The sequence below is a fragment of the Dermochelys coriacea genome, chromosome 4 (assembly GCF_009764565.3).
Source record: "Dermochelys coriacea isolate rDerCor1 chromosome 4, rDerCor1.pri.v4, whole genome shotgun sequence".
Lineage (NCBI taxonomy): Eukaryota > Metazoa > Chordata > Testudines > Dermochelyidae > Dermochelys > Dermochelys coriacea.
Genome location: NC_050071.1, coordinates 12,418,443 through 12,431,333, shown reverse-complemented (window position 1 = coordinate 12,431,333; position 12,891 = coordinate 12,418,443). Strand labels below are relative to the sequence as shown.

The 12,891-nt window shown below is 38.7% G+C and overlaps 1 protein-coding gene across 8 annotated transcripts in view; it reads right to left on the bottom strand.

Annotated features, from left to right (window-relative positions):
• Positions 1–12,891, bottom strand: part of ANKRD17 (ankyrin repeat domain 17) — a 168,328-nt gene that overhangs the window by 19,707 nt on the left and 135,730 nt on the right. For all 8 annotated transcript variants that reach the window (XM_038398721.2, XM_043513657.1, XM_038398722.2 and 5 more), the window contains 6 exons: positions 12,616–12,829; positions 11,036–11,211; positions 9,995–10,157; positions 4,265–4,360; positions 1,872–1,988; positions 521–692 (listed from right to left, as the gene is read on the bottom strand). In XM_038398721.2, coding sequence (XP_038254649.1) covers positions 521–692; positions 1,872–1,988; positions 4,265–4,360; positions 9,995–10,157; positions 11,036–11,211; positions 12,616–12,829 — 938 coding nt within the window. The remainder of the gene's footprint in view (positions 1–520; positions 693–1,871; positions 1,989–4,264; positions 4,361–9,994; positions 10,158–11,035; positions 11,212–12,615; positions 12,830–12,891) is intronic.

The window sequence follows — 12,891 nt, the reverse complement described above, 5'->3', positions numbered from 1 at the left end:
GACATTCAATGAAATCAAAAAGTGGCAAATTCAAAACTGATAAAAGGAAATTCCTTCCCATACAACACTCAATTAGCCTTTGGAACTCATTGCTACAAGGTATCAGAGCCCAAAGGATTTGACATTATTCAGATAACAACAATAGTGGGAGAGTTTTAGTAAATATTAAGAACTCAAGAGCTCTGGAAAGGATATAAACTCAAGCTTCAGGACAAAGCCAACCACTATGGATTAGGGGCTAGGAGGAAAGTTTCACTGTGGACAGATTATCCCATAGTTGCTTCTGAAGCAGTTGGTTATGGCCACTGTCAGACACAGCATACTGCCTAGATAGACCACTGGTTTGATCCAGTATAGCAATTCCTATGTTTAGTAAAATTTAAAAGTAATGTTAGATATAACAAATATGGATGGACTACATGAAACCTTATATCAAAGTACTGATAAAAAAAGCTGTAATAATGGGAGTAAAAAATGATGGGAAAAGATTAAATCTATGGAAAAACAGAAATAAGACTACCTTCAGCTTTCAGCTTTTCCTTCTCTTGAGCAGCTTGTAGTTCAAAATTCTCTTTATTTTTTGCTTCTATTTCTTCTAGTTTTCTTCTTTGTTCTTCCTTTTTCTTTCTCCGTTTCTCTTTTCTTTTCTCTCTTTTGGCAGCCAAAGCCAGCCTCCTGCTTTCTTCCCTCAGCTGTAAGTCAAGAACATTTTAGCAGTATGAGAATATTGCAAGTTTATAAAGAGGAACCATGCACCTTGTTCGGGAGCAATCTGAATGCTTCAAGATTACTACTTTTTTATGTTACAATTTGTAACTGTGAAAGTCAAACCTCTAATTTAATCAGTTAAATTATGTTTAAACACCAATATTTTCCACTCTGACCTGCACTATGGATCTCGATTGTACATTTAACACTGGTTTCACTTGCTGAACTTCCATTGCTGTTAATGGAAATTCTGCATATGTAAACAATACATATTGCAGGGGAGAGGAGAATTTTGCCCTATATTTAATCTTCAAGCATACCTACAGAGCATGTGCATATGAAAGCACACGCCAAATCAAGAATGCATGAAACTTGCCAAAAATAATGAAGATAAACCATTTTCAATTAGAGTGAGATGGTAAAATATATGCTTATTAAAAATGTTGCAACTAATGTGGCACTAGAAGCTTAAATTATCTGATACAATTTTTTTTTTAAAAAAATACAGATTTTAGATCAAATATATTTGTGCTAATGTTACCAGGTACAGACTCTTCATTAAGCTCAGTTTGTACAAAATAACTTTCTGCTTCTTATTAATCGTTTTGGGAAATGCATATACCAAGAAACAGTGTCTGTACATAAGCATTTTTTGGATGATATTCTTTTTAAACTTGGTATGCAGGAGATAAAGCACATACACTTTGAGACAATAAATATTATGTAACAGGTTCTGTTTCTGTGTGCCATCTACAAACTACAATTACCTTAAAATCATTTTTTTATATTTGCATAGATTATTTTACAGTTTAACAGAAAAAATAATCTATCAGGAATAGCTGGTATGAAGCACTTTCACTGCCAAAGAAACAGCAGTGAAGTTTTGGCCACCTAAAACCCTTGATTTAGTGGCTCCCTCTTTGTGGTAAATATTTTATGATGATGTTTAAAAAAAGTGAACGGTACAGAGTTTAAGTGAAGAAGTTTCTGGTTATCAGAGAATATCATATAGCTTATATTTCACACAGCTCTAGTCCAAGAGTGTGTGTGTGAGAGAGAGAGAGCGTGTTTTTAATTCAGGCCCAGATCTTGTATAGTTTCTTCTGATGGTAGAGAGGTTTTGGTCACAGAAATGAAACTTCAGATGAAAGATTATTTCTTACCTTCTCTAAATCCAGCTCTTCTAAAAGAATGCTTGCATTTTTGTTTGCTTCAGCAGCCTGTCTATCTTTGGCTTGTACTATTGATTCCATACAAAGGTGACACTTCTTTAACATCTCCTAAAATGACAAAGTAAATCAATCTTCTGTCTGAAAACATAAAATGCTGTAATATATATTATATTGGCCGACAAACTTATATTTTCCAAATGATATGAGATTTACAGCTTACTCAATTAGTTGTATAAATCAATCATTTTTAAAAAGTTTTAAAGAAAAATGAAGAATATTGGTGTTTTGTATTGGAGGCATATTGGTACAAAGCATTTTTTAACTATGTAATTATTTTATTATTTTAATTACTGGTCTTTTAACGGCTAACATGCTGTGGAAACTACAGAATCTTTTATTATGAAAGAAGCAGTCTGAGACACACAACTGCAGCTACTCAACTGTCAACAAAGGGCATTTTTGTGGTTATATTTAGAGTACCATCAGAAAAAGGAATAGTGTTCTATTCTCTCATTTTTAAATTTAATGCTTACAAAAGGTGTCTTACAGCCCTGGAGAATAAAAAGATCTCTTTATCCACAGAATAGGTGGATCAAGATCAGCAAGTTTTTCCACACTACTCCACTTATGTGCCTCAATTTTGACTTCCATGGACAGCCACATGCTTGAAAGAGTAGTTCAGTTTCTACATCTACTCAATTACTGGCTTCCTTGCTGAGTCTATCAGGAATTCTGGTTAGTAAAAATGATAAATGTGGACACGTGCCCTCACTTGTAGGACTGTCACAGAAGCTGAATCAAGGCTATGGAACTATTTCACTCAAGGGATAACTACTAAGTTCATAATGTTAAGCTCTAAATGCAGTACCCATCTCCAGCTTAATTTTCCTTCAGCAAGTTCCTCCATTTCCCCTTCTTTATATATACTATATTACAGTAAAGTCTAGTATCCCTAATTGGGTGTCAACTGTGCTAGGCACTGTGTAGTCGAACAGAGGACATAGTCCTTGCCCCAGAGAGTTTAAAATCGAAGGCTGTTGAACAGGATAAAACAGGCTGATGAAACATAAAGGGGGAGAAGGGATTGGGAAGCTGAAGTAACAATAAAATGATAAAAGAAAGTTGGGAAGGAGAGTAGATGTCACAGCTCTAACCAAATAACCCACCAACATTCTCTCTCTCTCTCTCTCTCCAAGCTAAGAAGGAAGTCCTTGGGAAGTTCTCAGATACATTGTGATGTGGGCCATATCAATATTTGGATGAATGGCATTAAATTCTTGCAAACTCACAGAACTTTGCTGGTGAGGTGAGGGGATGGGGGGAAGAAGTGCCATGGAGAGTGCTGTCTCCTCACTCATGTCATCCTCCAACACTGCACAGCCTGAACTTCAGGGAGGAGATTTTGCAGGGAGTGTGATGATGGTGCAGGGAATCAGTGATACAGTGGAAACACACTGTACTACCACCGCTCTACTTTTCTCATGATTTACTTCCTGCTGATGCCTTATTCCTTTTGATACCTGATGCCATTTGCCCATACCAACCTGGACCAGAGACGAACAATGCAAGAGATAGAACTTTCACAGGAGGTGAGAGGCTCAAAAGATATTACCAATCCCCTGAGAAGCAATTACTTAATATTATGGAAATTGGGAGGCCATTTATGAAAGATAAATGGATAGCAATTCAATCCAACAGCAACTCACTTACTCAACAGCAAATGTCAACTTCAGATATTTAGTTCAAGCTCAGAACAGCACTGGGTCCCAAAAATACTGAACAGCATAAAAGGAATGCTTGCTTATAAAGCAGAAATGTATAATATTTTACTGTTTGTTTAAAGTTCTTGTTTACTGCATTTAATCAACATCAGGAGAACAATCTTTCAACTATGTTTACGAGTGGAAGATTTTAGGAGCTCCACTGGAGTTCTATGAATATAATCAAATGTCACATTGGAAGCATTAGAATATTTATTTTTATGGAAAAGACAAAATAAACAAAGTTGCCTTCGGTAATAATATTTAAAAATGCAGTAGAACTTCACTGATCTGAGCAAGTGTCTGGGAAACTAACTGAAAATTAGCAAGTAATTAGTGGCAAGTTGCATTTACTGCCATTTTCACAACCATTTACTCTAACTTGTACTACTGTTACAGTATTTGGATTTTCAATTTTTACCAAAATAAAACACATTAGTTTTGCTACTCAAAATTCTATTTATTTTGAAAATCCTGATAAGCTTGCTTTACCAGTCAAACAGATGTTGCTGGTAAATTCTACTCCAACCTTGATTAGTCACAATTAAAACTATTCTTTTAGTAATACTTTTCAGTCTTACCAAAACCTTGCTAAGAGTAGCCACATTGCAACAATTACCTTACCTTGTCAGTAATCGTTGCTATGTATCGCATACATTCTGAATCTGATGGAAACTGGTTTACTTCTTTCACTAGGTAGCGCACCACCTTTACATGACCCTGAAAATTTTATTTCAAATATCAGATTATTTCATAGCAAATTAATAGCTCTTTTAAAGCACTATACATTTGTCAAACATGGCTGTCTCCAGACTATCTTGTAGTAATCAGTAGCTTTGTTACTGAGGTATCAGGCATCTCCCCTTCAAACTCTCTCAAATATTAATTAATACCCAATTTCTCAAGTCTAGAGATGCTCCATTCCTTTCCTCTCCTATACACATCTTTTTAGTTAAAAAGTTACCTAAATTATTCAAGTATTTTTGGTTCTGGAGTGTTAAATTCAACATTTTTTCCCTCATTTCAGACACTTCTCACTCTCCTCTCCATGATCAAAAAGAAAACCCTTGATTTTAAAATGTGTGGGTATTTACTAGTAATTGTGGAGAAGTGGTTTCTTTTGAAAAATTCTATTTGCATCACATGTACAGTAGTCAAGTTTTCATAATTCTAAATCTTATCTTTATATAGTTCAATGTGCTATATCATCAATAGGATGTACAAAGTCAATGGAATAGAACATCATCAATGGGACAAAAGCACGGAGGCAAAGACAAGATGCTTATTTTCAAACCAAGTACAATGGTTAATTACAATATTTATCTTGTAACAAACGAATAATGCAATTTTAATCATTTTAACATGATAGAAGTTGTTGATATAGATAGCTTAGAAATTGACGCTTACTGACTGGCCTTACTGACCGATTGCTTACTGACTGATTTAGGGAACAAATCCACTGGTGGTATATATGTTTCTGCAAAGAGAACAGTCTGTCCTGGGACTTTCATCACTAGATGCATTTTCTATTACATATCTTGGGGAGAGAGACCTCCTATAATTAAGACCATATGCAAAACAAACTCAGCAACCCTCCCTTGATTCACACTGAAACTGAGTACCTTGCATGCAATATTTTGGCTAATGAAGGTCCTGAAAAGTCATCCAAACCAGAGGCTTCATCAATAATCAAGTCATAGATGGTATTAGCCACTAATCTTTCATTTATTAACATCAACTGAAGAGCAGGGTTCATGACACCCTTCTCTACTGAGCAATTCCAGTAAACCTATGCAATACCAATGTAACAGATATTTTATAGTTCAAACTTATAGATTCATAGATACTAAGGTCAGAAGGGACCACTCTGATCATCTAGTCCGACCTCCTGCACAGCGCAGGCCACAGAATGTCACCCACCACTCCTATGAAAAACCTCACCCATGTCTGAGCTATTGAAGTCCTCAAATCATGGTTCAAAACTTCAAGGAGCAGAGAAGCCTCCCTCCAGTCAACCATGCCCCATGCTACAGAGGAAGGCAAAAAAACCTCCAGGGCTTCTCCAATCTGCCCTGGAGGAAAACTCCCTCCCGACCCTAAACATGGCAATCAGCCAAACCCTGAGCACATGGGCAAGATTCACCAGCCAGATACCCAGGAAAGAGTTTTCTATAGTAAATCAGATCCCATCCATCTAATATCCCATCTCAGGGGATTTGGCCTATTTACCCTGAATATTTAAAGATCAATTACTTACCAAAATCCCATTATCCCATCATACCATCTCCTCCATAAACTTATCGAGTAGAATCTTAAAACCAGATAGATCTTTTGCCCCCACTGCTTCCCTTGGAAGGTTATTCCAAAACTTCACTCCTCTGATGGTTAAAAACCTTCGTCTGATTTCAAGTCTAAACTTCCTGGTGGCCAGTTTATACCCATTTGTTCTTGTGTCCACATTGGTGCTGAGCTTAAATAATTCCTCTCCCTCTCCTATATTTATCCCTCTGATATATTTATAGAGAGCAATCATATCTCCCCTCAACCTTCTTTTAGTTAGGCTAAACAAGCCAAGCTCCTTAAGTCTCCTTTCATAAGACAAGTTTTCCATTCCTCGGATCATCCTAGTAGCCCTTCTCTGTACCTGCTCCAGTTTGAATTCATCCTTTTTAAACATGGGAGACCAGAACTGCACACAGTATTCTAGGTGAGGTCTCACCAGTGCCTTGTATAACGGTACTAAAACCTCCTTATCCCTACTGGAAATGCCTCTCCTGATGCATCCCAAAACCGCATTAGCTTTTTTCACAGCCAGATCACATTGGCAGCTCATAGTCATCCTATGATCAACCAATACTCCAAGGTCCTTCTCCTCTTCCGTTACTTCTAATTGATGCGTCCCCAACTTATAACTAAAATTCTTGTTATTAATCCCTAAATGCATAACCTTACACTTCTCACTATTAAATTTCATCCTATTACTATTACTCCAGTTTACAAGGTCATCCAGATCCTCCTGTATAATATCCCGATCCTTCTCCGAATTGGCAATACCTCCCAGCTTTGTATCATCTGCAAACTTTATTAGCACACTCCCACTTTTTGTGCCAAGGTCAGTAACAAAAAGATTAAATAAGATTGGTCCCAAAACTGATCCCTGAGGAACTCCACTGGTAACCTCCCTCCAACCTGACAGTTCGCCTTTCAGTAGGACCCGTTGCAATCTCCCCTTTAACCAATTCCTTATCCACCTTCTGATGTTCATATTGATCCCCATCTTCTCCAATTTAACTAATAATTCCCCATGTGGCACGGTATCAAATGCCTTACTGAAATCTAGGTAAATTAGATCCACTGCATTTCCTTTATCTAAAAAATCTGTTACTTTTTCAAAAAAGGAGATTAGATTGGTTTGGCACGATCTACCTTTTGTAAAACCATGTTGTATTTTGTCCCATTTACCATTGACTTCAATGTCCTTAACTAATTTCTCCTTCAAAATTTTTTCCAGGACCTTGCATACTACAGATGTCAAACTAACTGGCCTGTAGTTACCCGGATCACTTTTTTCCTTTCTTAAAAATAGGAACTATATTAGCAATTCTCCAATCATTCGGTACTATTCCTGAGTTTACAGATTCATTAAAAATTCTTGCTAATGGGCTTGCAATTTCAGGTGCCAATTCCTTTAATATTCTTGGATGAAGATTATCTGGGCCCCCCGATTTAGTCCCATTAAGTTGTTTCAGTTTCGCTTCTACCTCTGATATGGTAATATCTACCTCTATATCCTCCTTCCCATTTGTCATGCTACCATTATCCCCAAGATCCTCTTTAGCCTTATTAAAGACTGAGGCAAAGTATTTGTTTAGATATTGGGCCATGCCTAGATTATTTTTAACCTCCGCTCCATCCTCAGTGTTAAGCGGCCCCACTTCTTCCTTCTTAGTTTTCTTCTTATTTATATGGCTATAGAACCTTTTACTATTGGTTTTAATTCCCTTTGCAAGGTCCAACTCTACTCGACTTTTAGCCTCTCTCACTTTATCCCTACATCTTCTGACCTCAATTAGGTAGCTTTCCTTGCTGATTCCTCCCATCTTCCACTCCCTGTATGCTTTCTGCTTCTTCATAATCATCTCTCTAAGATGCTTGCTCATCCAGCTTGGTCTACAACTCCTTCCTATGAATTTTTTCCCCTTTCTTGGGATACAGGCTTCCGATAGCTTCTGCAGTTTTGATTTAAAGTAATCCCAGGCCTCCTCTACCTTTAGATCCATAAGTTCTTCAGTCCAATCCACTTCCCTAACTAATTTCCTTAATTTTTGAAAGTCAGCCCTTTTGAAATCAAAAACCCTAGTTGCAGATTTATTTTTGTTAATCCTTCCATTTAGTTTGAACTGAATTAGCTCATGATCACTTGAGCCAAGATTGTCCCCTACAACCATTTCTTCTATGAGGTCCTCGCTACTCACCAAAATTAAATCTAAAATGGCATCCCCTCTAGTCGGTTCAGCAACTACTTGATGAAGGAATCTATCAGCTATCGCATCTAGGAAAATCTGAGCCCTATTATTATTACTAGCACTGGTCCTCCAGTCTATATCTGGGAAGTTAAAGTCTCCCATGATCACGCAGTTTCCATTAGTATTTACTTGATTAAAGACATTAAAAAGGGCTCTATCCATATCCAAATTAGATCCCGGAGGTCTATAGCACACCCCAAGCACTATCGTAGGAGAGGCTTTACTAGTTTTCTTCCCCAATGTAATTTTTGCCCAGACAGACTCTGTCTTATCCATTGCATCGCTTCTTATTTCTTTACATTCTAACTCATCATTGATATACAATGCTACTCCACCCCCTTTACCTTTGTTTCTGTCTTTCCTAAACAGCACATACCCTTCAATACCTGTAGTCCAGTCATGACTACTATTCCACCATGTTTCTGTTATCCCTGTAATATCTGGTTTCACTTCCTGCACCAGTAGCTCTAGTTCCTCCATTTTGTTACCTAGATTCCTCGCATTGGTGTACAAACATCTTAATTTTTGCTGTTTGGCCTCGCTCACATTTTGTACCCTATTAGGCACAGTCATTCTACAGCCAGTATAACCTATTAGACTAGTATCCACACCGCCCTCGCTCCTTATATACATTCTCCTACCCATGGCTGTATCCTTTCTTGGCTTATAAACTTGGCTTATACCTCACTAATAAGGTATTACTGCCAAGCCTTCTCTTGCTCATGAGAGATCCAAGGGATCAAACTTTTGCCTTCACACCTTTTCAACTCCAAAGGTGTCCATAAACTCTACTCCTGGCAGTAACCAATCATTTAAAATGCAATTTTGTATACTAATATTTGCAAAGTAATAGATTACTCATGTCACACTGGGTCCCTGTGATGGGGTGTGCTCCTCATACTGGCCTTATAAAAACTGATTTAGGCCAGGAAGGCCCAATCAGCTAATTCGGCTGAAAATGGGGGCGCTTTAGGCTCGAGACAGCTAATTAGAGAGACGCTCACCTGCAAAGGACAGGTGGGGATTCTCCAAAAGGAAACTGGAAGCAGAAGGGACTGCCTGGAAAGTCTGCAGTCACTCCCTGGGCAGAGGGAGCTATGTTTGGGCGCAAACCCAGAGAGTGGGAAGGCCAGGAAAGTAGGACAGGGCTCAGAAAAAGGTAGTACGGTCTAGACGGGAACAAACCTTGACCTCTGGTTATAGGGTCCCTGAGCTGGAATCCACAGTAGACTGCAGGCCCAGGTTTCCCAGTCAGCCACAGGGAAAGTGGTATGGGCAGTGCATAGGAAGACTGTCTGAGCCTGTTTGTGGCGAAGAGATTTTCCCCCCAAAAGAGGAAACCATAATAATGACCTAGCCGGGGGCTGAATCATGAAAAGGCCACAGCAGCTCCTGGAGTGAGAGGGGGCTGCAGACAAAGAGGGTGTGGAGGGACGGTTTACAACCACAAGGAGAGGCATCAACCTAGTTAGCTATTCTGCAGAATGGCCAGGAGGAGGCACCATCCTAATGGTGAGTGGAGCACACTGTCATAATCCCAAAGAACCGGATACCTAGGAATGTAACTCTTTCCCATGAATGTTTCTGCAACATGTTGACAAAGTATAAAGTTGCATAGGGGATGCAAATACTTATTTTTGTGGGTTAAATCAGACCCTAAAAATATTTATGCAAGTTTTTCATTTACTCTTTTAAATATTGTGATAATTAAATAAGAGATTTAGTAGATCTAATGTACCCATGTTCTGATTACCATCGAAGAGTTAAATTTACCAAGAAATAATATCTGAATAAGGAAGGGAGAAGGAAGAAAAATTTCACAGTCTACCTTTCGAAAGGCTGCCATAAGAGGCGTTATCTTTCTGTTATCAGCAGCATCCACATCTGCTCCAGCTTGTACCAGTAGCTGGACAACATCTAGATGCCCACCATTTGCTGCAAGCCATAGTGGAGTATTCCCCTTCTTATTCCGTACATCAATGTGAGCTCCCCTAAAAAAAGCAAATTGTTTTGACCAAAAATTGAATCATGCTTTGAGAATAAACAATACACAGGATCTGTATAATTAAGTCGTTACCTATTTCAACTAACCTTTTCGCATTAAAATACTGCATTTTATATATATTTGGAATGGAAATGTTCCAGTTTTTAAAATTGTTTTTTGACCTTCTGAATCATTATAATGATATAAACATTTACACTACGCAAGCCAACAGTCAGTATGGTAACCTGAGAGCATGCCAGAAATCCAGACTCGGGCGCTATCTCTGAACTTTTGTTTCTAATTGCAGGTATATCTCAAGTTGTGGTCAGGCTTATAAGAGGGGCTTGCTGACAGCTGTTTCTATATGCCTTCTACTGGTCTATTCATGAATGTGCATTGGTATCTACCTTGGAAATGGCTGCTAATGGGAGCATATTCACAGTAACAGTGAATATTACAAGATGGAGGGTTCAAAAGAAACATCCCTCAACAATAAGAAAAGGAGTACTTGTGGCACCTTAGAGACTAACAAATTTATTTGAGCATAAGCTTTCATGAGCTACAGCTCACTTCATCGGATGCTCACGAAAGCTTATGCTCAAACAAATGTGTTAGTCTCTAAGGTGCCACAAGTACTCCTTTTCTTTTTGCGAATACAGACTAACATGGCTGCTACTCTGAATCCCTCAACAATGAGGATGCAAGAAAATATTGAGATCTCTGATCTGAGTCTTAGGTCTAAGCATGATGAAGAAGAAAATACATGTTTGGGTCTAATACAAAGTATAAGCTAAAATTACTCAATGTTACATCTCCTGTGAAATACAGAAAAGCAAGACAATCAGCATTCAAGACCCTTTTAACAGCATAGCTTCAATATGGTACCTGCTAATGAGAAGCTCACAGAACTTGTAGTGCCCTTTGTCTGCTGCTATGGTTAAAGCTGTATCTCTCGATGAGGGTACTGGTGGAGCATTAACATCTGCACCTTTGTCCAGAAGAACTCTGCCTACCTCTGCATACCCACCCGAGGCAGCTTCCATTAGTGGTGTGAGACCAGTCTAGGTTGAGTAAGCGGGGGGAAAAAAAAAGTTATTTTCTTTTTTTCCTGCCCCTCCCTGCCCCCTTTTTCAGTAAAAGCCAGGAGTAACCTCAGCTTGCAGCAAAAATTTCTAAGTTCAAACATATGCATTTCCATCATTACCTTGCAAGCCACGTTTATATAAACTGTTACCAACATTTAAAAGGAAAAAATTAAATCACCTGCAGCTGGCCAAGAGTGTGGACCATGCACTGTGTTATACTCTGGAGACTAAACACGCTTTGGGGGACAAATCCTGGACCTGCGCTTTGCAGCACAAAGAGGTGGAGAAGTCCCTGGCTATTATGTTACTAGGCTTTTTACACTAGCCCAACCAATCTTGTACAGGTTCGGGCATGAGGAGAAGGTAGCAAAGAAGGGATGTTATGCTGTAGAGCTCATGTAAACAGGTTTTTGTATGGGGAGAGAGAATCTCAACTGTAGCAACACCTGTATTGGTGTCTACTGGGTGGGGAGGGAAGGGAGATAGTCAGACTAGTCTTGGAGGGGAGAAATCCTATTCTAACAGTTAGTATAGAAGCAGATCCTGCAAGTTTAACTCTTAACTTATGTTCCATTTAGTGGGCAGAGGGAAAGGAGGCAACTTTTGACCTGATCACACCTATCTTCATTCCTTGGTTGACAGCTCCTTTTCAATGCTGTCTGCCAGTAACACTATGTGGTAGGTCAACTGATGTAGCTGTCTGGAATATTGACTGTCAGCTGAGAAGCCTTTTCTCTACTGTCATCCTCCACCCCAATGGCTGTCAAATCTGGCAAGGAGAGGAAATGCCAAGTGAAGTCACAAACTCTGTCCCAGGCAGGGGGAGGGATTTGATGGCTGCAGAGTTGCTGCAGCGCCTCGTTTACAGGCACACTTCAGGATTCCATTTCACCTCCATGGCTGTGGAAGCCAGGAAGAAGGTGGAGAGTCAGGCAACGAACACAGCTTGGGTTAAGATCAGCTTTTAATTTTTAAAAATATGAAGGACTCAAGAAATTTAATATAAAATGATTAAGTGTAAGATTTATCATCATTCTGATGCTTGTGATTATCTGAAGATTAAATAAAGCTCCAGAAGCTAAAACAAATGTTTTTTCTTTACTGTACACACAATGGGTGTATGTCTGTGTGTAAACAAACAGTAACCTTAAAACAAATATATTTCTTTTCTTTTAAATAGCTCTATTAAAACTCAGCCTCTTCCTCGATGGTTTCAATAGGTGTGCGTGCAATCTGTAAGCAGATAGTTACTACATAGGAAATACTTATTTTCCCTCTTTACTTAACTTCCAAGGGGGAAAAAGTCATGTGAAACATAGAACTACACTCTTAGTATAAATCTGCTTAGCTGAAAGACACAGATCTCATCCTGCTCCTTACCTTAGCTCTGTGCTCGACATTAGCTTTTCTGTCAAGCAGTAGGCTAACCACTTCAGTTCTTCCTTGGAAACAGGCCAAAGTCAAGGCAGTATTCCGATTGGTCTCTATCTGGGCATTAATATCAGAACCCATGTCCAACAGTAGCTTAACAGCAGCAGTGTGCCCATTCATAGCTGCCAACATTAAAGGAGAAATGCCCAGTTTGCTACCAGTTCTGGGGGGGAAAACAAACAATTTTAATTCTCATCATCATTGAAAAGGGTGATAGGAAAATTA